This window comes from Scyliorhinus torazame, chromosome 1 (genome assembly GCF_047496885.1).
Source record: "Scyliorhinus torazame isolate Kashiwa2021f chromosome 1, sScyTor2.1, whole genome shotgun sequence".
In the NCBI taxonomy this organism is placed as follows: domain Eukaryota; kingdom Metazoa; phylum Chordata; class Chondrichthyes; order Carcharhiniformes; family Scyliorhinidae; genus Scyliorhinus; species Scyliorhinus torazame.
In genome coordinates, this window is record NC_092707.1 from 162,079,820 (window position 1) to 162,101,946 (window position 22,127).

General features: G+C 46.1%; 1 protein-coding gene and 1 long non-coding RNA gene across 4 annotated transcripts in view; one reads left to right on the top strand and one right to left on the bottom strand.

Annotated features, from left to right (window-relative positions):
* Positions 1-4,536, bottom strand: LOC140415865 (uncharacterized). Of its 2 annotated transcripts, none has more exons than XR_011944770.1 (3): positions 4,428-4,536; positions 1,891-1,966; positions 1-352 (listed from the first exon to the last, which is right to left on the bottom strand). It is a non-coding gene; the product is annotated as an uncharacterized lncRNA (long non-coding RNA). The 2 variants fall into 2 exon arrangements; XR_011944769.1 differs by having other exon boundaries at positions 1,891-2,041; positions 4,428-4,528.
* Positions 4,030-22,127, top strand: part of LOC140415823 (fatty acid-binding protein, brain-like) — a 25,662-nt gene continuing 7,564 nt past the window's right edge. The window contains exons 1-2 of one of the 2 annotated variants that reach the window (XM_072501086.1): positions 4,030-4,134; positions 5,171-5,343. In XM_072501086.1, the coding sequence (XP_072357187.1) occupies positions 4,065-4,134; positions 5,171-5,343 (243 nt within the window). In that variant the 5' untranslated portion in view covers positions 4,030-4,064. Of the gene's footprint in view, positions 4,135-4,215; positions 4,337-5,170; positions 5,344-22,127 lie in introns of those variants that run through there. The other variant, XM_072501087.1, reaches the window with a different exon arrangement.

A 22,127-nucleotide genomic window follows, 5' to 3' on the forward strand; every position in this document is an offset into this window, starting at 1 on the left:
TGAATTTTCAAAGATTTATTGGAGGAAATGAATCAAAAATGAATCAATATAGCACTGACCAATCAGCATACAATCAGTATTAAGTAGAAATAAAAATATTTAGGATCTTGCATTTAATTCTGTAAATTATACAAATAGAGGGTGGGATTTTCCATCCCTTCCCGTCGACAGGATTTTCCGGTCGTGCTGAAGTTGACCATACCGCGGGTTCCCCGGCTGCAGGACGGGCAAGTCATGCAAAAAGCCGTGAACTTCGGCGGAACTGGAAGAGCCTGCTGGTGACCAATGGCGAGTCACCACCTTTGTGGAAAACCCTCCACGGGAGGTGCGGGAAAATCTGGCCAGATAGTTCCTACAAAAATCAAACAAGTGTTGTTAAAAATCAGCAGACTGTTTTTAAAATAAAAGTTACATTCCAGAAAATGAACACACCTTTTTTAGCCATCGAGTCATGAGGTGGGACTCGAAGCCAGAGTTTCTGTGAGAGATTTGAGGACAGTTTATACCATAAGACATAGGAGCGGAAGTAAGGCCATTCGGCCCATCGAGTCCACTCCACCATTCAAGATTGGCTGATTTCAACTCCATTTACCCGCTCTCTCTCCATAGCCCTTAATTCCTCGAGAAATCAAGAATTTATCAACTTCTGTCTTAAAGACACTCAACGTCCCGGCCTCCACCGCCCTCTGTGGCAATGAATTCCACAGACCCACCACTCTCATCGGGCAGATGGCAAAGGTAGGGAGATTTCAAAAAGGCAGGGGTGGATAGCAAGATGTGGAAATTGTCAGAGGTATCCTGGTTGGCAATTAACTCGAATTTGCTATTGGGCGGTTAGTCTAATGTTTCATAACTCTAAGGGAAAGTGAACAGAGCAAACAAATAACTCAAATTCCATATATAGAATTCAGAGTTGAAGATTACTTGACAAAATACTCTGACAAAAAACTCCCCAAATTATCATCTGCCTACTTAGAGCATGTCTGTGCTACCCTCAATGAAAAATGTGTGTTACATCTTTCTTGATTCATGGTAGGCTCTTGAATGTCCATTGCCATGAAGTTAATAGGGGATTAATAATTAATAATTTTTATTGTCACAAGTAGGCTTACATTAACACTGCAATGAAGTTATTGTGAAAAGCCCCTAGTCGGCACATTCCAGTGCTGTTTGCGTACACTGAGGGCGAATTCAGAATGTCCAATTCACATAACAGCGCGTCTTTCGGGACTTGTGGGAGGAAACCGGAGCATCTGGAGGAAACCCACGCAGACAAGGGGAGAACGTGCACACACCGCACAGACAGTGACCCAAGCCGGGAATCGAACCTGGGATCCTAGCGCTGTGAAGCAACAGTGCTACCCACTGTGCTACTGTGCTGATTCTGAACATTACTGGATTTTTAAAAAAAGATTTCTAGATTATTATATAATGCTGGAGACAATTACATTTGCTTTGGCAGGCTAATATAGTTCATATAATTAAATTTTAAAATTGATCAATTGAAGATTATTTTAATGCATTGGTTAACTCTACTATTTGTTGGAGAAGCTACATGTCATTAAGTTTGCTTTCAATTATGTTCTGAAATATTGCAACATCATCTCACCATCTTTGTATAAAAGGTGCATGTCAATGATTTTGGGCACAAAAACCAGCCTAAATGTATTTCTAGCTAAATAGTTCATTAGTATACATCAGTATTTTTCAAACTTTTTTTCCGGGGCCCATTTTTACCAACCGGCCAACCTTCGGGACCCAACGCGGCCGACCTTCGCGACCCACGCCGGCCGACCTTCGCGGCCCACAGCGACCGACCTTTGCGACCCACGCCAGCCGACCTTTGCAGCCTACGCCGGCTGACCTGCATGACCCAGCATTTTCTCTTACCTTGTTTGCTACTGACAAAAATGGAGGAAATGGTTCTGAGTCCCTTTGGCCCTCGTATACGCTCCTCCAATGGAACCTGTTGGATGAAGGTGAAGCCTTCCGGTGTCACAAGTATGGAGTCTCCATCTGTCCAAAGTTCTGCATTTTTTTCCTGTATAGTTTTATCAAATAACACGCCCCCCGAACTTATTTTAAAAAAAACATTTTTAATGAATAAAATAAATGAAAAAAAAATTTATAAAATAAATGAATAAAATAAATAAATGAATAAACCCCCCCCCCGAACTTGTAAAAAAAAGCTGCGACCGTTTAAAAAATGGCCGCACTGCTCATGCGTGCCAGTTTACCGGCGCAGTGCGGCTGCTTTTTAAAATATGTTAGCGGCTGTTATGAAGGCTGCTTGCAGCCGGCGTTATTAAGAGCCGGCTGTTGCATGTGGATTTGCGCGATCGGGAGCCCAGCGACGGACGGCTCCGCAACCCTCCCGACACTCTCCCGCGGCCCACCCGCGCCCCTGATTTTGACAATGCCTGGTGTAGATATTCCAATCAAATATATTACACTGATTACAGTTCAATCACAATTGTGTAACTAAAATTAGTGCATCCAGTAAAATCTAGCATAATTCTTACATTACATGCCATATGAGGGGCTGTTATCTTCAATTCATAGACAGTTACACCCACTATCATTGTTATTTACACTCCATTTCTCAGCAGATTTGTTATCTGTATCAATACCGGATAATGTAGCCTGAGGGACAAAGAGATGTTTCTTTTTCATGCCCATCATTTTTGAACATTTACATATTAATATATTCAGCCTCATTAGGTTCAATCTTAGGAGAAATATTTAATTTCTCACACAGCAGGGAACACTTCGCACTAACCTCAGAAGGACAAATCTTGATACATCAATGTTTTTTTCAAACTAGTTTCTTTTGGTCTCTCTTGCAATTATAATTATACATAATTATTAAATTATAGCAAGTTCTGTTTTATGAGCAGTCATTAATTTAAGACAATTAAACTCATTTCACATAAAACAAAGATAGGGCAGAATTTTAAGACGGTGGGATTTTATGGTCCATCAAAGTCAAAGGACATAAATGGCTCGCCACATTTTATGCCCCTGTACCACAACAGGGCCATAAAATTCGATCAGCTTGGATAAATTTTAACACAATTCCCAGAAACAAGACCTACACTTTTACTTATAAGTGGCAATAGCATTGTTGCTCAAATGTGTGATATTTAGGAGCAAAAAGTATTCAATTAGCAGAAAATCTCATGTTCTTTTCATTAGTTTAAATGATCCAAATGATTCATATGGCGGTTTCTGATTTGATCTTCTACTAGACAGAAAACCCTGAGGTTTTGGGTCTGATATGCCATCAATTAAGTCAGAGAACGCAGAGTGAATTAACTGTGGCTTTAATTGACTTACAACAGAGCTGGCAGCGTGCCCCAGAATGAGGCAGTGTGAGAGGTCACAGCTTATATACCCAAACCCTAGGGGGAGGAGCCACGGGCAGAGCCAAAACCGTACAACATGTAATATAGTGGCAATACTGTACAACACGTAATATGTGGCAGCACAATGCAACAGTGGTTTCACCACAGGGTTTTCTGCCTATTAGACCAGCATCTGTAATGCAACCTCACACACTTCTATTACAATAAAATGAAGGATCATTTTTAACTTTAAAAAAAAGCCAAAGTGAGGAAGGTTGGAGGAAGATTGGTTTAAGCACCACTTCCTGAGAAAGATTTGTAATTGACAATTAATATCACTTATGGGTTTTATTTTACAGCAAAGCTCGGATCCTTTTCCTGGATGGCACTTCACAGTTTAAAAGGATGATTTATCTATTCTGTTTGTGTCTATGCTCTTGAAGGGAGGAAAGGGACGACGGGATGGGGAAGGAGGAAAAGTGTGGGGAGATGTTGGGGGAGGAATAGGAGGGTACTGAAAGGAGGAGGAGCGGCAGAAGAGGGCTTAAGGAAAGGGGTCGGACGGTTAAAGCAAGGGGTGGGGGAAATAGAATGGCGTATGGTGGGCATGAGCGTTTGGGAAGAATGATTGGTTGATTGAGTAGATGGTGGGGACCACCCCTCTTTCAATCTCTTCCAGTAAGGAGGCAGACCCCGCCCCTCATTTTCTGATGTGGGATCATGGATCCGTTTGTGGGCAACTGGAGGCTGGTGGACACTCAGAATTACGACAATTATATGAGGGAGCTGGGTGAGTGGCGGCAGAAAATCAAACAGATTACGGGGGGGGGGGGAGGGAGGACGAAACTGCAACGAAGCAAACTGGAATAAATTACATGCTTGGTCAAAATGCAGCAGATTAGACGCTCCAGACCATGTGTAAACGAATTCCACGAATAACAAAGATTAGATGGACAAAAATAAAAGAAACAAGAATATTGCATCACAGAAAGGTAAAACCCAAACTGCAATCCAAAATAACTATTCTAATGTAAAATAAAACGACCCATGAGTAACAAATGAATAATTCATGGCAGGTTTTACCTCAGCTAAGCCATGCCTCTCGCTCTGTCACGGGAGTTATCATCGACCGGCCACCAGTAAGTGGCTCGCGCGGCTCCAACGGCTCTGGTGTTTGCCGCCTCCAGTGGGGGAGGGGAGACCGTTCGCCTCCTTGTTGCCCAGCAATAACATCAATAACCATCATTCTCGGTAATAATAAGTGTGTCAGGTTTTACACATTCTTTTAATTCACATTCTCCAGTAACATTTGCATAGCATGGTGAATATTTTGCGTTTTAAAATAACATTTCTGCTGCCATTAGTGCTAATTGATCAATGATGATTATTTTACTGATGTCCTATCATTAGTAGCTACATACTGGTTAGTTTTTGAAGTATTAGCTTTATTCAGAGGGTGTACAGGATGTACACTGAGTCCAGTGCCAATTGTAGTACACGTTAAAGTGTTTATTTATGTAATCATTGCTATGTTTATAGGCCTCAATATTTGGTTCTCCAGTTTAGGCCTCCCCTTCTTAAGGGCATATAAGGACTTGCTTCAGCCCTCAACACTTATCTGTGAGCTTCTGATTAACAGCAATTATTTATTTATAGCTATATTTATGTAAATGATACATACATATATGGCTTATGGTTTTCCCATAGTGTGGTGCATTTGAATCTCTCACATATTTATGATACCTGTTTATTTAGGATTATCAGTGCTGTTTCGCACCAGTTGCATTATTGCTATATTTATTGGCATATCTGCTTCCTGACCTCAGGAGTGGACTTCGCAACCCGACAAGTCGGCAATGTCACTAAACCCAACACAATCATCAAGTTAGATGGTGATAATGTTATTCTACAAACCAAGAGCACCTACAGAAACACAGAAATTATCTTCCAACTTGACAAACCATTCAATGAGCATACCTCCGACAATAGAGACTGCAAGGTAAGATTTGCCATGGAGAGTATGCTGTTTACTCCCCATCCGTCGCCTTGTACCATTTCATGCCCAAAAAATGAACATTATGCACTTCCAAAGATTTTTTAAAACTTGCTGTAGTTCAATCAAGTTCATGAAAGTAAAATATTTAGTTGTAATCTTGGCACATTTGGGGAGGAAGGCAGTGGCATAATGGTAATGTCACCGGACTAGAGGCCCAGGCGGACACCACCACGGCGAAATTTAAATTCAGGTAATGAATATGGAATTAAAAAGCTTGTCTCAGTAATAGTGACCATGAAAACATTGTCAATTGTCGTAAAAACCCATCTGGTTCATCTGCTATCCTTACCTGGTCTGGCCTACATGTGATTCCAGACTCACGGCAATGTGGTTGTCTATTAAATGGCCTAGCAAGTCACTCAGTTGTATTAAACTGCTACATAAGGAATGAAACAGGACGGTCACCTGGCATCGAACCGGGCACTGGAAACGACGATAGCAAACCAAGCCCTCCCGACCTTGCATAATTCTCGTTACTAACATCAGGGGCCTTGTCCCAAAATTGGGGAGCTGTCCCACAGACTAGCCAAGCCTGACTGAACTGCCGAGTCCTAAAGGACATAGCTACTTGACTGTGTCTGTGGCAAGTCGTGAGGGATCCAACAAGAGAAAAAAACATACCCGACCTTGACCTCCCAAACCGCAGATGCATCTGTTAATGATCATATTGGTAGGCATAACCACCGCACAGTCCTTGTGGAGATGAAGTCCCATCATCACACTGAGGATACCCTCCCATTGTGTTGTGTGGCACTATCACCATACTAAATGGGATAGAAAATCTAGCATCGCAAAATTGGGCATCCATGAGTCACTGTGTGCCATCTGTAGTAGCAGATTTGTATACGACTTGTATACCTAGTAAATGCTCCACTCTACCATTACCAACGAACCAGAGGATTGACACTGGGTTCAATGAAGAGTACAGGAAGGCATACCAGGAATAACAGGCATATTTAAAAATGAGGTGTCAACCTCATGAAGCTATAACACAGTCCTACTTCCATGCCAAACAGCGAAAGTGGCATGCAATAGAGAGCTAAGCGATCCCACTGCTAACCGATCAGATCTAAGCTCTGCTGCCACATTCAGTTGTGAATGGTTGTGGACACTTAAACAACTAACAGGAATAGGCTTCATGAATCGCCCCATCCTCAATGATGGGAGTGCTCTTTCAAAGGGTTGGTGCAGACTCAAATGGGCCGAATGGCCTCCTACACTGGAGAGATTCAACCATTTGATTCTATCTCTGCCTCCTGAGGTCTGCCAGTTTTCAGCCAATTCAATTCACTCCACATGACATCAAGAAACGACTGATGGAGAGATTCAACCATTTGATTCTATCTCTGCCTCCTGAGGTCTGCCAGTTTTCAGCCAATTCAATTCACTCCACATGACATCAAGAAACGACTGATGGTACTGTATACTGCAAACGCTGACAATATTCCAGCAACAGTAGTGAAGACTTGTGCTCGAGAGCTAGTTGTGCCCATAGCCAAGCTGCACCAGTACAGCTACAATGCTGGCATCAACCCAGCAATGGGGAAAATTGCCTAGCTATGTCCCGTCCAAAAAAAGCAGGACAGATCAACCCAACCAATGACCTCCTAACCAGTCTGCTCTCAATTATCAGCAAGATATGGAAGGGGTAATCAACAATGCTATCAATACACAGCAATAACCTGATCACTGATTCTCAGTTTGGGCCACGCAGCGCCTGATCTCATTACAGCCTTAATCCAAACATGAACAAAGGAGCTGAACTCAAGGTGAAGTGAGAGTAACTGCCTTTGACATCAAGGCAGCATTTAACCAAGCGTGATATCTAGGAGCTCTTTGGGAATCCGGGCAAACCACTGTTTGGAGTTATACGAAGCTCAGAAGGAAGATGGTTGTGGCTGTTGGAGGTCAATCATCTCAGCTCTAGGGCATCACTGCAGTAGCTCCTCAAATTTAGTGCCCTAGGCCCAGCCGCCTTCAGCTAATTCATCATTGATCTTCCCTCCAATATAAGGTCAGAAGTGGGGATGTTCGCTGATAATTGCACAATGTTCAGCAGCATTTGTGACTCCTCAGATACTGAAGCAGTTTGTGCCCATACACATGAAAACACGAGCAACTGGCTAGGTCATAGAAGGCAGAGAGTAGCAATGGAAGGGTGCTTTTCTCATTGGAGGGCTGTGACTAGTGGTGTTCCGCAGGGATCAATGCTGGGACCTTTGCTGTTCGTAGTATATATAAATGATTTGGAGGAAATTGTAACTGGTCTGATTAGTAAGTATGCGGACGACACAAAGGTGTTGGTGGAATTGCGGATCGCGATGAGGACTGTCAGAGGATACAGCAGGATTTAGATCGTTTGGAGACTTGGGCGGAGAGATGGCAGATGGAGTTTAATCCGGACAAATGTGAGGTAATGCATTTTGGAAGGTCTAATGCAGGTAGGGAATATACAGTGAATGGTAGAACCCTCAAGAGTATTGACAGTCAGAGAGATCTAGGTGTACAGGTCCACAGGTCACTGAAAGGGGCAACACAGGTGGAGAAGGTAGTCAAGAAGGCATATGGCATGCTTGCCTTCATTGGCCGGGGCATTGAGTATAAAAATTGGCAAGTCATGTTGCAGCTGTATAGAACCTTAGTTAGGCCACACTTGGAGTGTAGTGTTCAATTCTGGTCGCCACACTACCAGAAGGATGTGGAGGCTTAAGCGAGGGTGCAGAAGAGATTTACCAGGATGTTGCCTGGTATGGAGGGCATAAGCTATTTGGAGAGGTTGAATAAACTCTGTTTGTTCTCATTGGAACGACGGAGGTTGAGGGGCGACCTGATAGAGGTATACAAAATTATGAGGGGCATAGACAGAGTAGATGGGCAGAGACTTTTTCCCAGGGTGGAGGGGTCAATTACTAGGGGGGCATAGCTTTAAGGTGCGAGGGGCAAAGATTAGAGGAGATGTAAGAGGCAAGTTTTTTACACAGAGGATAGTGGGTGCCTGGAACTTGCTACCGGATGAGGTGGTGGAAGCAGGGGCGATAGTGACGTTTAAGGGGCACCTTGACAAATACATGAATTGGATGGGAATAGAGGGATACGGACCGCGGAAGTGTAGAAGATTTTAGTTTAGATGGGCAGCATTGTTGGCGCAGGCTTGGAGGGCCGAAGGTCCTGTTCATAGAACATTACAGCGCAGTACAGGCCCTTCGGCCCTCGATGTTGCACCGACCTGTGAAACCACTCTAAAGCCCATCCACACTATTCCCTTATAGTCCATATATCTATCCCATGACCATTTGAATGCCCTTAATGTTGGCAAGTCCACTACTTTTGCAGGCAGGGCATTCCACGCCCTTACTACTCTCTGAGTAAAGAACCTACCTCTGACATCTGTCTTATATCTATCTCCCCTCAATTTAAAGCTATGTCCCCTCGAGCTAGACATCACCATCCGAGGAAAAAGGCTCTCACTGTCCACCCTATCCAATCCTCTGATCATCTTGTATGCCTCAATTAAGTCACCTCTTAACCTTCTCTCTAACGAAAACAGCCTCAAGTCCCTCAGCCTTTCCTCATAAGATCTTCCCTCCATACCAGACAACATTCTGGTAAATCTCCTCTGCACCCTTTCCAATGCTTCCACATCCTTCCTATTATGCGGCGACCAGAATTGCACGCAATACTCCAAATACAGTTGCACTTTTCTCACACTTTTCTGCATTAAACTCCATTTGACACCTCTCAGCCCAGCGCTGCAGCTTATCTATGTCCCTCTGTAACTTGTAACATCCTTCCGCACTGTCCACAACTCCACCGACTTTAGTGTCATCTACAAATTTACTCACCCATCCTTCTACGCCCTCCTCCAGGTCATTTATAAAAATGACAAACAGCAGTGGCCCCAAAACAGATCCTTGTGGTACACCACTAGTAACTGGACTCCAGTCTGAACATTTCCCATCAACCACCACCCTTTGTCTTCTTCCAGTTAGCCAATTTCTGATCCAAACTACTAAATCACCCTGAATCCCATGCCTCCGTATTTTCTGCAGTAGCCTATCATGGGGAACCTTATCAAACGCTTTACTGAAATCCATATACACCACATCAACTGCTTTACCCTCATCCACCTGTTTGGTCACCCTCTCAAAGAACTCAATAAGGTTTGTGAGGCACGACCTACCCTTCACAAAACCATGTTGACTATCTCTAATCAAATTATTCCTTTCCAGATGATTATACATCCTATCTCTTATAAACCTTTCCAAGATTTTGCCCACAACAGAAGTAAGGCTCACTGGTCTATAGTTACCTGGGTTGTCTCTACTCCCCTTCTTGAACAAGGGGACAATATTTGCTATCCTCCAGTCTTCTGGCACAATTCCTGTAGACAAAGATGACTTAAAGATCAAAGGCTCAGCAATCTCCTCCCTAGCTTCCCAGAGAATCCTAGGATAAATCCCATCCGGCCCAGGGGACTTATCTATGTGCTGTACTTTTCTTTGTTCTTTGAACATTCAGGCTTGGTTGACAACTGGCAAATAACACAAGTACCAGGTAATAAACACGACCAAAATCCTGGCGGTTGCCATTGACCAGATACTGAACTGGATCAGCCCTATAAACATTGTTGTTACAAGAGCATGTCAGAACCTGGAAAACCTGCAGAGTAACTACCCCCTGAATCGCCAGAGCCTGTCCACTATCTACAAAACTAAGTCAGGAATGGGATGGAATACCCTCTGCTCGCCTGGATAATTGAAGCTCCAACAACATTCAAAAAGCTTGACACCATCAAGGATAAAGCAGCCTGCTCATCGGCCTCCATCCACCACCTTCAACATTCACTCCCTCTACCACCAATTCACATCTGCAAGCTGCACTGCAGCAACTCACCAAGGCTCCTTCAAAAGCACCTTCCAAACCCACAACCTCGACCACTTAGAAAGACACGGGCAGAGGATGTATGGAAAACACCGCCAGCATCTGCAAGTTCCCATCCAAGCCACACACCATCCTGACTTGGAAATATATCATAATTTCTTCACTCGCTGGGTCAAAATCTCAGCACTCCCTCCCCAGCAGCACTGTGGGTGTACCTATACCAGGGTTTTTCAAAGTGCGAGTCGCATCCCGGGTGGGTTGCGAGCGGGTGTCGAAGGGTTGCGGAGCAATCAGTCGCAACCTTCCCGTGTTGGTCCCGATCATGTTAGAAGCGCCCAATGGCCGCTCCTGCCATATTTATTGAAAATGGCCTGAGCTGCACTGTTCAAGCCAGGGTCAATCTTCAGTCACATCACTTCCTTATTCCCGAGCAGAGGTTGCACCAACAAACCTTCATGCGTTGAAGCAATTACTGATCTTTCACATGCTGAGTTCAGAAGATGACAGTCGCGATGAAGAATCAATTCAGCATGTACCAGAGGAGGTTAGTTTCCTGGCACCGCTAAAGCAAGGGGCAGATGGGCCTCCAGACTGTGCAGCATGTTGCCTGTGAAACACCTGACAAAGTTCTGCAGCATCAGGTAGAGTTAGCCAATGGGACGCTGGAAGAATCAGAAGTTCAAGCAAGTGTTAGTGAAAGAACTAAACTGTCACTTTATGCCAGAGGCAGCTAACATTAAGCATAGCACAACTGAAGAGCATGGCCCAGACTCTACAACAGATAATGATGGGGAAAGGTTCTATGATATTCCAGAAGATCATACAGATGAATATCGATCACAGGAGAACAGCCCAACTCCCAATAGCAATGAGAGGTCAAAGTCACAAGCATGTGTGTCAGGACGTGGAATTGGAATATTAGACTCCCGGAGTCAACAAGATCGCATGAGCAAACAGAAGACGGTTAATGTAGATGCAAAATGAAGCCAGACTCTGTTTTGGAACAAGGATGCTGGATCTGATCCCTCAAAGCTCCATCTAACTATTTTTGGGAGATAACCTGTGGAACCAAATGTTGATTCTGTAAATGCCAGTGGTTTCAGTGTCATTTTTGGGACAGTCCTGCCGGTTACCAGTGAGTCATGTTGGTTACCAAAGTATTCTGAAACGGTTGATATAATTGCCTTCCCTTGTGTACACACACATTTCTCCAGATTATAAAACCGATCTCACTCACCACATCTCCAAAAACCAAATGTACAGAAATTCAACAGGAAATCAGCTTCGAGTTAAGAAATTTAGATGTAGTTATTTCTATCCACTTGCATGATAAATTTTTGTCATCATTTTTATTTTCGTAGTCTCTTTTGAGCTGATTTGCAGATTGAAATCTGGCCATTGTATGGAATTCATGCACTGGTTCCAACACTGGGGTCAGTGGAATAGGAGCATAAGAGACAGTTATTGCCCAGCTTGTGTGTGTGAGAGCTTTTTTTTGAGAATGTTTTTATTAGAGTTTTTTTGCACAATAAAAATAAACATAAACAAATCTGTACACATCAGTTACAGTTTGTGCCCACATTTGAATTAGCCCCTTAACTCCAACTCCCCCGAGACCTCTTTCCCCTTCTTGCTACTGTCGTGTTTTCTTTATTCATCGGTCCTGTACATAGTGGGGTAGTATAGCGATACATATCTTGCATCGTGGTAGGTTGGTGATAGAATTATGAAACAAGGTCGGCCAGCATGGGTCGTGAAGGTCAGCTGGTTGGCAAAAGTGGGTCCCGGGAAAAAACGTTTGAGAAACACTGACCTATACCATGTGGACTGCAGCAGTTCAAGAAGGCAGCTCACCATTACCTTCTCAAGGGCAATTAGAGATGGGCAATACAAATGCTGACCTATCCAGCGATGTCCACATCCCATGAAAGAATAAAAATTTTGTATTATTTTGCTTGATACACAAATAATTAAGACGCATTTGATTCATCTGGACCTATGACATGCAACATGATCTTTTGTGAAATGACGAATGCATGGACTAGTGCAGGCATTGTCAAACTCGGGGGCGCGATCCGCGGGCGGGTGTCGGGAGGGTCGCAGCAGCCGGCTGTTAATAACGCCGGCGGCAAGCGGCCTTCAAAATGAGCACAAACATGTAAAAAAAATTCAGCCGCACTGCGCATGCGTGCCAGATCTTTGGCACGCATGCGCATAGTTTTGCGCATGCACGGCGATGACCGGGCACGCATGCGCAGTGCGGCCGCTTTTTTTTTTAAACGGTCGCAACTTTTTGTTTTACAAGTTCGGGGGGGTTTTATTCATTTATTTAATCATTTAATTTTTATTTTTTTCATTTATTTTATTCGTTTTATTTTTTATTTTTTTACAAGTTCGGGGGGGTTTTATTTGATAAAATTTAACAGGAAAACAATGCAGAACTTTGGACAGATGGAAACTCCATACTTTCCGACACCGGAAGGCTTCACCTTCATCCAACAGGTTCCATTGGAGGAGCGTGTGCGAGTGCCAAAAGGACCCAAAACCATTTCCTCCATTTTTGTCAGCAGTAAACAAGGTAAGAGAAAATGGTGGGTTGCACAGGTCGGCCGCCGTGGGTCGCGAAGGTCGGCCGGCGTGGGTCGCGAAGGTCGGCCGGGTTGGGTCCCGAAGGTTGGCCGGTTGGTAAAAATGGGTCCCCGGAAAAAAGTTTGAAGAACACTGGATTAGTGGGACACAATTTCCATATTTCACTTTAATTTATTCTATGTAATTTATTTCAGCAGCTTGGAAGTCTTATAAAAGCTCTATTTTATGCTAATGTGCTCAAATATTTTTATATTGGAAAAAATACAATAGTCTGGTTTGACTTTTTAAAGCAGTAGTTTTCTGAGTTGTTTTGCTGCTCGGCTGCCTCACCTGCACATTGTGGAATGACTATTCAAAACAGTCAGGGGCATGACTTGAGATTGCCATACTAGTTGCTGTGGAGCCAATTGAAAGCTGGCATCCATACTGCAGGTTGGGAGTGCAGTGTATTTTAAAGACTGTTTTTCTTACCAACGCAAGATGACCACTGATACACGTCTGTGCACATGTGCTGTTTCGTACACACACAAATTAAATTATGCCATTACTAACAAGCCTTAAATTAAGACATTTTTCAAAATTCTATTTTTAACCTGTTATAGTAACAGAGAAAGACATGGGCAATACAGTACATGTAATATATCGAAATTTCCATAAAGATCCAAACAATACACTCAAATAAGCCCAGAGCGCACAAAATCAGGAAACAAGTAGCAACTTAGCTTAGCAACTAGCTGGCTGCAAGACAGAAGGTAGATAGTAGGGATAAAAGGGTGTTCGCAGTGGCAGAAAATGGTAAGCAGAGTCCCACACTGAGGAGGACTGCACAATTTACAAGAAGACATTAATAAACTTGCAGAATGGAATACAACTGACAAATTACATCAGAGGTAAGTAAAAGGTGCTACATTTTGGTAAGAAAAATAAGGGGAACATATATTACTTTGAAAATAAAATAATTAAATGGAGTAGAGGGACAAAGGCATCTTGGAGTACTAATACACAAAATACTGAAAATTGTGACTCAGGTTCCCAAGTACATAAGAAAGAGCAAATCAAGCACTAGAGTTTAGTTACATAGGGATGAAGTTGAAAAAAAAGCAAGTTATGCTAAATTTGTATCAAACCTTAGTTGGGACACAGTTGGAGAGCTGCGAATAATTCTGGACTCCGTATTTAAAATTGCATATAGAGGCATTCCAGGGGTGCAAAAAAGACTTATAAGTATGATATCAATACTGTGACGTACCTTTCAGAAAAGGATGAACAGCATGGATCTTTCTGTGCTTGAAAGGTTTGGCTGAGGAGCTGATCTAATAGAGATGTATAAAATTATAAAAGGGGATGGCATGGTGGCGCAGGGGTTAGCATTGCTGCCTACGGCGCTGAGGACCCGCGTTCGATCCCGGCCCCGGGTCACTGTCTGTGTGGAGTTTGCATGTTCTCCCCGTGTCTACGTGGGTTTCACCCCCACAGCCCAAAGATGTGCAGGTTAAGTGAATGGGCCACACTAAAATTGCCCCTTAATTGGAAACAAATAATTGGGTACTTGTTATAACCTGCCTACTTACCATTGGCTGGGGACTAATGACAATCCCACAATCCTGTGGGAGTATGAGCTTCCCCAATGAGGGGGACAGAGAAACCATTAGTAAACGCCATGTATAAATAAAGCTGGCCAGTTTGGAAACAGCAGGAAGGAGTGCAGCAAGGGAAGTTGCTGCTGTTACATATATATATATACATATATGTTGTTGTAAATAAATGCTATTACTTTGTATCCTTAAAACTCATGCTGGATTCTTCATGGCCCTCACAAAACTGGCGACGAAGGTTAAAGTGAATTGCTGTCTACACCGTTGAAGCCACCTCCCTGGATTTTTGTTGGATACAGGTTGGAAGTTGTTTTCTATTATACCATGCCTCTGTACGGACGTTTGGATGTTTTTGATGCTGCGCTGGAACCAGTACAAACAACGGATGCGTCACTATTTCCGGGCAAACAATATCACCGAAAACGAGCGCCAGGTGGTCATATTGCTCACCGCCTGTGGCCCGCATACGTTTGGGGTGATTATGAGCCTTACGTACCCAGCTGCGCCGGACACCAAAACGTTTGATGAACTTGTGAATATAGTGGGGCAACATTTTAACCCAACCCCATCCACGATAGTCCAGCGTTACCGGTTTAATACCGCTGAGAGGACCCCTGGAGAATCCCTTGCCGATTTTTTATCCAGGCTATGCAGGATTGCGGAGTACTGTGACTATGGTGAGACCTTGTCAGAAATGTTACGCGACCGTTTGGCTTGCAGTATTAACAATGCGGCCACCCAGAGAAAGTTGTTAGTTGAGCCAACATTGACTTTTCAACAGGCCATTCAAATAGTATTGTCCCGAGAGAGCGCAGGACGAGGAGTGCAGGAGCTACAGGGAATGGAAGTACATGCCTTGGGGCGCAACCCCTTCCGTCCGAAAACGTCTCCCCGCACTCCTGCGGTACCTTGGGCGAGGCAACGTCCGGACCGACGCCAGTGGCCGCGGACATTCCTCCCCGAAGGGAGCCTTCTCCAGAACCAATGGATGAGGAGCCATGTCCATGTCAGACTTGTAGGCGCCGGCGCCGTCGCGGATGGCGGTCCTGGGGGCGCCAGAGGCGCCGTCGTTCCGACCGAAACTGGGACCAGCCCAGGGGCCATAACTGGGACCAGCTCAAGGGCCGTACCTTCCATGTGGATGAACCTGCGGCGGCTACTCCTGAGGACGTAGAGACGGAGGACAACTGCCTGCAGTTGCATTGTGTGGCAGCTCCCCATGTGGCCCCCATTAAGGTGACAGTTCGGGTCAATGGCCACCCGCTTGAGATGGAGTTGGACACTGGCGCAGCGGTCTCCGTGATCGCCCAGAGGACATTCGACCGCATCAAGCAGGGTATACAGACCCTTACATTAACCGACTCACAGGCCAGGTTGGCCACCTACACGGGGGAACCACTGGACATTGCAGGAACTACAATGACCCCTGTTGTTTATGGACGCCAGGAGGGGCGTTTCCCACTTATCGTGGTGCGCGGCCATGGGCCCAGCCTGTTGGGTCGGGACTGGTTGTGCCATTTGCGGTTGCAATGGCAGCACATCCTCCAAACAGTTTCTGAAGGGTTGACTGAGGTGCTAGGACGATACCCAGATGTATTCCAGCCTGGTTTGGGGAAAATAAAAGGGGCCGTAGCCCGTATCCAAGTCGAACCAGGAGCCATGCCGTGCTATTTCCGGGCGTGCCCGGTGCCTTACGCCTTGTTCGAGAAGGTAGAAGGGGAACTCACTCGTTTGGAGAGTTTGGGTATTATCAGGCCCGTCCGTTTTGCTGACTGGGCAGCACCAATTGTACCTGTAATGAAGCCAGATGCCACAGTTCGCTTGTGTGGCGACTATAAACTTACAGTGAATACGGCTTCCCGACTAGACCGATATCCAATGCCTCGCATAGAGGATCACTACGCGAAGCTTGCAGGTGGACTCTCATTCACAAAATTAGATATGAGTCACGCCTACCTGCAGTTGGAGCTGGACCCTGCCTCCCGACCATATGTAACGATTAATACACACCGGGGCCTGTATGAATATATATGGTTGCCCTTTGGAGTATCCTCTGCCTGCGCAATTTTTCAACATGTTATGGAGGGCATTTTGAGAGGTTTACCACGTGTTGCTGTCTACTTAGATGACGTTTTGATTAGAGGGATGTCGGAGCAGGAACATTTGGAAAATCTGGAGGCTGTCCTTCGACGCCTTTCGGAGGCTGGAGTCCGTTTACGTCGCACAAAGTGCGTATTTCAGGCAAAGGAAGTAGTCAACCTAGGTTATCGGGTGGACCGCGAAGGTTTGCACCCCGTCACAGAGAAGGTGCGTGAAATTCAACAGGCCCCGCCCCGACTGACACTTTGCATCTTTGTTCTTTTCTCGGTCTCGTAAACTATTACGGGAAGTTCCTCCCCAATCTGGCAACTACGCTGGCCCCTTTGCACCTTCTACTAAAGAAAAATCACATCTGGGTTTGGGGTCAGCCGCAAGAAACCGCTTTCCGGCGGGTAAAGCAACAATTGTCGTCGTCTGGGTTACTAACCCACTATGATCCTGAATGCCTTTGCTCGTCACATGTGATGCATCCCCGTATGGTATTGGGGCCGTCCTGTCCCACAAGATGGAGAACGGGGCCGAGCGACCGATAGCTTTTGCCTCCTGCACATTGCCTGCAGCGGAGAAAAAGTACGCGCAGATCGAGAAGGAGGGCCTGGCAGTGGTTTTTGCGGTGAAACGCTTCCACCAGTACGTGTACGGCCGCCATTTCACTATCGTGACTGATCATAAGCCTCTGCTAGGACTTTTCAGAGAGGATAAGCCAATACCGCCCATTGCTTCCGCACGGATCCAGCGCTGGGCTTTGTTGCTTGCTGCATACGAGTATTCTCTGGAGCACAAACCAGGTACGCAGATAGCAAATGCCGACGCACTGAGCCGATTGCCTTTATCGACCGGCCCCATGTCGACCCCCACGACCGGTGAGGTGGTTGCAACCCTAAATTTTATGGACACCTTGCCTGTCATGGCATCACAGATCCGTGAGTGGACCCAGACGGAGCCAGTCCTGTCAAAGGTTCGGCACATAGTCCTGTATGGTGGGCAGCATAGACAGCTCCCAGGCGAGTTGCGGGCATTTTCCTCCAAGCTGTCAGAATTCAGCGTGGAAGACGTCATCCTCTTGTGGGGAACGCGTGTGATTGTCCCGGAAAAAGGCCAGGAGCTGATACTAACAGACTTGCACAATGGGCATCCAGGCGTGACCAAAATGAAAATGTTGGTCTGGAGTTATGTCTGGTGGCCAGGCCTCGACACCGACATTGAGAAGGTGGCCCAAAACTGCTCCATTTGCCAGGAGCATCAGAAGCTTCCGCTGGCCGCGCCCCTACATCACTGGGAATGGCCTTGGGCATGCTTGCATGCAGATTTCGCAGGCCCTTTTCAAGGATCCATGTTCCTTCTATTAATTGACGCCCAGTCTAAATGGCTAGAGGTGCATAAGATGCAGGGGACAACGTCCTGCGCAACAATTGAAAAGATGCGTTTGTCATTTAGTACGCATGACCTCCCCGAGGTGCCGGTCACGGATAACGGCACTCCATTCACGAGTGAGGAGTTTGCGAGGTTCACGAAGATGAACGGCATACGCCATATCCGCACTGACCCTTACCACCCGGCTTCAAATGGGTTGGCAGAGCGCGCAGTGCAGACATTCAAAAGAGACCTAAAGAAGCAGTCTTCCGGATCAATGGACACGAGACTGGCTCGCTTTTTGTTTACATATAGTACCACCCCCCCCATGCGGTGACTGGGGTAGTAGCTCCCACAGAACTCCTAATGGGCCGGAGACTTCGCACCCGCCTTAGTATTGTTTTCCCGGACATTGGCGCAAAAGTACGCCGCACACAAGAACGGCAGGGACAGGGATTTTCTCGGCATCGGCCGATTCGGCAGTTTGCACCCGGTGACCCAGTGTTTGTTCGGAATTTTGCTGGTGGTGCCCAGTGGGTTCCTGGTGTAATCTTTCGCCAAACGGGCCCTATATCTTACCAGGTGCAAGCCCAGGGTCGTCTCCAGCGCAAACATGTAGACCACGTTCGGTCCAGAAGACTATCCTCTCAAAAGATTCCCCGCCCACGGAGTTCATTTTTACAGCCGCAGAGACCAGAGACAAGGGAAGGTAGCCCTCACAATCTTCCACTGGTGCCTCACTCGAAGCCTGCGCTGGTCGTTACAGAACCGAATGGAGATAGAGACGCTGACATGACGGAGGCAGCAGACTCTGACTCCGAGATGGAGACACTGGATGCATCAGAGGGGGAATCCTCGGGTCCACGGGCCGTGGATGTACAACCGTTGCGCCGTTCATCACGGAAGCGCCGGTCTCCGTCTCGTTACACGCCGCCTGATCCAGCGCCGCACGCAAATGGTGTCCGGCCTGCGGCAAAACGAGTCCGACGCCCTCCTTCGCCAGGGTCTTCGGTGGGTTCCTTGGACTTTGGGGGGGAGGGATGTTATAACGTGCCTACTTACCATTGGCTGGGGACTAATGACAATCCCACAATCCTGTGGGAGTATGAGCTTCCCCAATGAGGGGGGTGGAGAAACCATTAGTAAACTCCATGTATAAATAAAGCTGGCCAGTTTGGAAACAGCAGGAAGGAGTGTGCAGCAAGGGAAGTTGCTGCTGTTATATATATATATATATATATTATTGAAAATAAATGCTATTACTTTGTATCCTTAAAACTCGTGCTGGATTCTTCATGGCCCTCACAAAAGTACTCAATTTTTTTTTATGTTATAAAAGGATTTTATAGGTGGGAATCATGCATGCGATGTGTGTGCATGACGTTCCAGCCCTGTTTTGTGGACCTGCACAAGAGCAATTAGGAAGGAGGAGTCCACCCCACTTAACCAATAAGGCCTGGGTAGAGGTGGCAGTTGAGGTTAGCGGATATGACCTAATCCAGCGCACTTGGATACAGTGCCACAAAAGGTTCAGTGATCGTCTGTGCTCAACAAGGGTGAGTTCTGAGTTGACATTGACCAGTGTAGAGATTCAAGGAGTCCCAGAACACACCATTGCCCGCGCATGTTAAGGCTGGAGCGAAGATCTGAAACCCTGGATCCATCAAGGGGTAAGGTGCACAAAGCCGAAAGTCTGTCCACATACCTCGCGAGGGTCAAGTGGAGTAGGGGATATGATGCTGCAAGTGGAGTGTTGAGTACTGAATGGAGATTTGCACTTCCTTAGAGGAGAAAGGTAGCCAGAACAACATCTGCCACTAGTGGTGGGACGGATAACTTGGCAATCCTCATCAGCCATGAGCTGAGAGCTGTGGAACTCGAGTGTGAGCGAAGAGGAATGTCCACAGTTGCAGAGAAGCCGGCCTCCCTAAGTGCCCGTGGGCTGAAGCGGGACAGGTGGAGAGATAAAATAATGTATGAGCGTCTTATTCCTCATAAGGACTTCAGTGATGCACCAATCGCTTAGCCACTGTGATGCCATTGCTATCACTCACACTGTGCCTCATATCATGGATATTGACTCAGTACTGACCGATTGTTTTCATCTTCCAGATGAGCCATACACCAGAGTGAACCAGGAAGCGCTGACTCTCCATTGCCACAGGAGCAAGCACCAATGGCAGATGCTTCCACAAATCATCCTCTCTAAGCATCAAGCACCAGTGCAGATAATGACACATTGGTCGGCAATAGCGCGTCAGCTCAGTTGGTAGTGCATGGCAGTGAAGGCACATTATGCTCATGTGAACAGTGGTGGAGGCAGGATGAGTCTCTGGAGTTGTCAATCAGGCGTCAAATACTGGCTGACCAGCGGAGTTCGCAGAGCGATCTGGCAGAGATTCCTGAGGGTCTGCGATGCCATTGTCTCTGTCATGGAGGGGTCCTTGTGGAGCATGAACACTGTGTTGCCCCTGAAATACAAGCGCATAGCCTCATCCACTGAGAGAGTGGCGACTCCCCATGGAGAGGCAGCTCCAGGGACAGAAGGAGGTTCTTGGCTTTGGGGTTGGATCGCCAAACCATCTCGTAGGCAATAGCCTGTGTGAGGGCTTGGCAGTGTGGTAGAAGGGTGCAGCACCCAGTCTCTCCGATGGGTACCCATACATCAATGGTGAACAGGGAGGTCCAGACATACCTCACAGTGGAGCTGCCTTTCGTCTGTGAGCTCTTCTCGCAACACCCAGGGCTAGGGCAGCATCTCCTCTGCCTCTGTGCCAATTACTGTGCCATCTTCAAGAGTCCATGGTGACTGAAGAGTGCTCAGCCATGTCGCTCTCAGCAGAGCCTACTCCAGCCCCGCCAGCCAGAGGATGAGTGTCAAGGTCACCTTTGCCAACAGGGCACCACATTGGGCTTGTGGCATGAAAGTAATAGTAACCTTTACTATTGTCACAAGTAGGTTTATATTAACACTGCAATGAAGTTACTGTGAAATGCGTAAGACGTTTGGGAAGGCGTCTCCGACGAAAGGCAAGCATTGGCAACTTAGCTGAAAGAACACTGAATCAATGACCTCCTTGGTATCCCTGCCTCCCTGAAGGTTCCACATTTCAGCCACTTCGCCCTCGCCATCTGCCTGCCCGGTCTCTGCATCTGAGTCTTCATTGGATTCCTCATTTGAGGCTGTGTCCTTCTGGTCCAGTTGTTCCCTCCTAGAGAGAGCAAGATTCTGCAGAGCACAGCAGACAACATTTATTAGTGACACTCGCTGTGGCAGATATTACAGGGCACCTTTGAAGCGGTCTGGCATCGGAACCTAATTTCTATCAGACTTATTATCCTCTCCACCATCAGTCATCCTTTATTATTGTCACAAGTAGGCTTACATTAACACTGCAATGAATTTACTGTGAAAATCCCATAGTCGCCACACTCTACACCTGTTCGTGTACACTGACGGAGAATTCAGAATGTCTAAATTATCTAATGGCATGTCTTCTGGACCTGTGGGAGGAAACCGGAGCACCTGGAGGAATCCCACACAGACACAGGGAGAATGTGTAGACTCCATACAGACAGTGATCCAAGCCAGGAATCGAACCTGGGACCCTAGTGCTATGAAGCAATAGTGCTAACCACTACTACCGTGGATGGCAACGATTGTATCTTTTTCCTCTGAGCTTGGGTGTCTGAGAGGCGTCATCAGCTAGCTTTTCAAGGGTAGAACATTGGTTAGCACTGTTGTGCTTTCTTTTACTTGTCTTTTCTGTGGCTCTGTTCCAATTATGGCAATCAGTGAATTTGCCCTTCTTTCTATGTTATCTATGTTCTAATGCTTAGAGTCGCCAGGTATCAAATGATACCACCACAAGTTTCAACCGGCTATCGATCAAAGAGCCAAACACCAGTTAGTTAGTTCAAGGTCAAGAGTACTTTATTTACAGACAATTAATCATGCAACATAAACACTACTAGTTAACTACATCTATCGACTAAGACAACCTGTACTTAACTTCGGGCACCCGGCTTAGGTCAGAAAACAGTGGCCGTTGTTCAATTCTGGATCTCTCGGGTTCGAAGGAGTAACTGCTGCGCAGCTAGGTTCATCCATCTGGTAGCAAGCGTTGAACTTGTACTTGCTTCTGGTGTTGCTACATTTGGCGATAGCCTTGACCGGGGTACCAGGACCAAGAGAGAGTGAATATATGG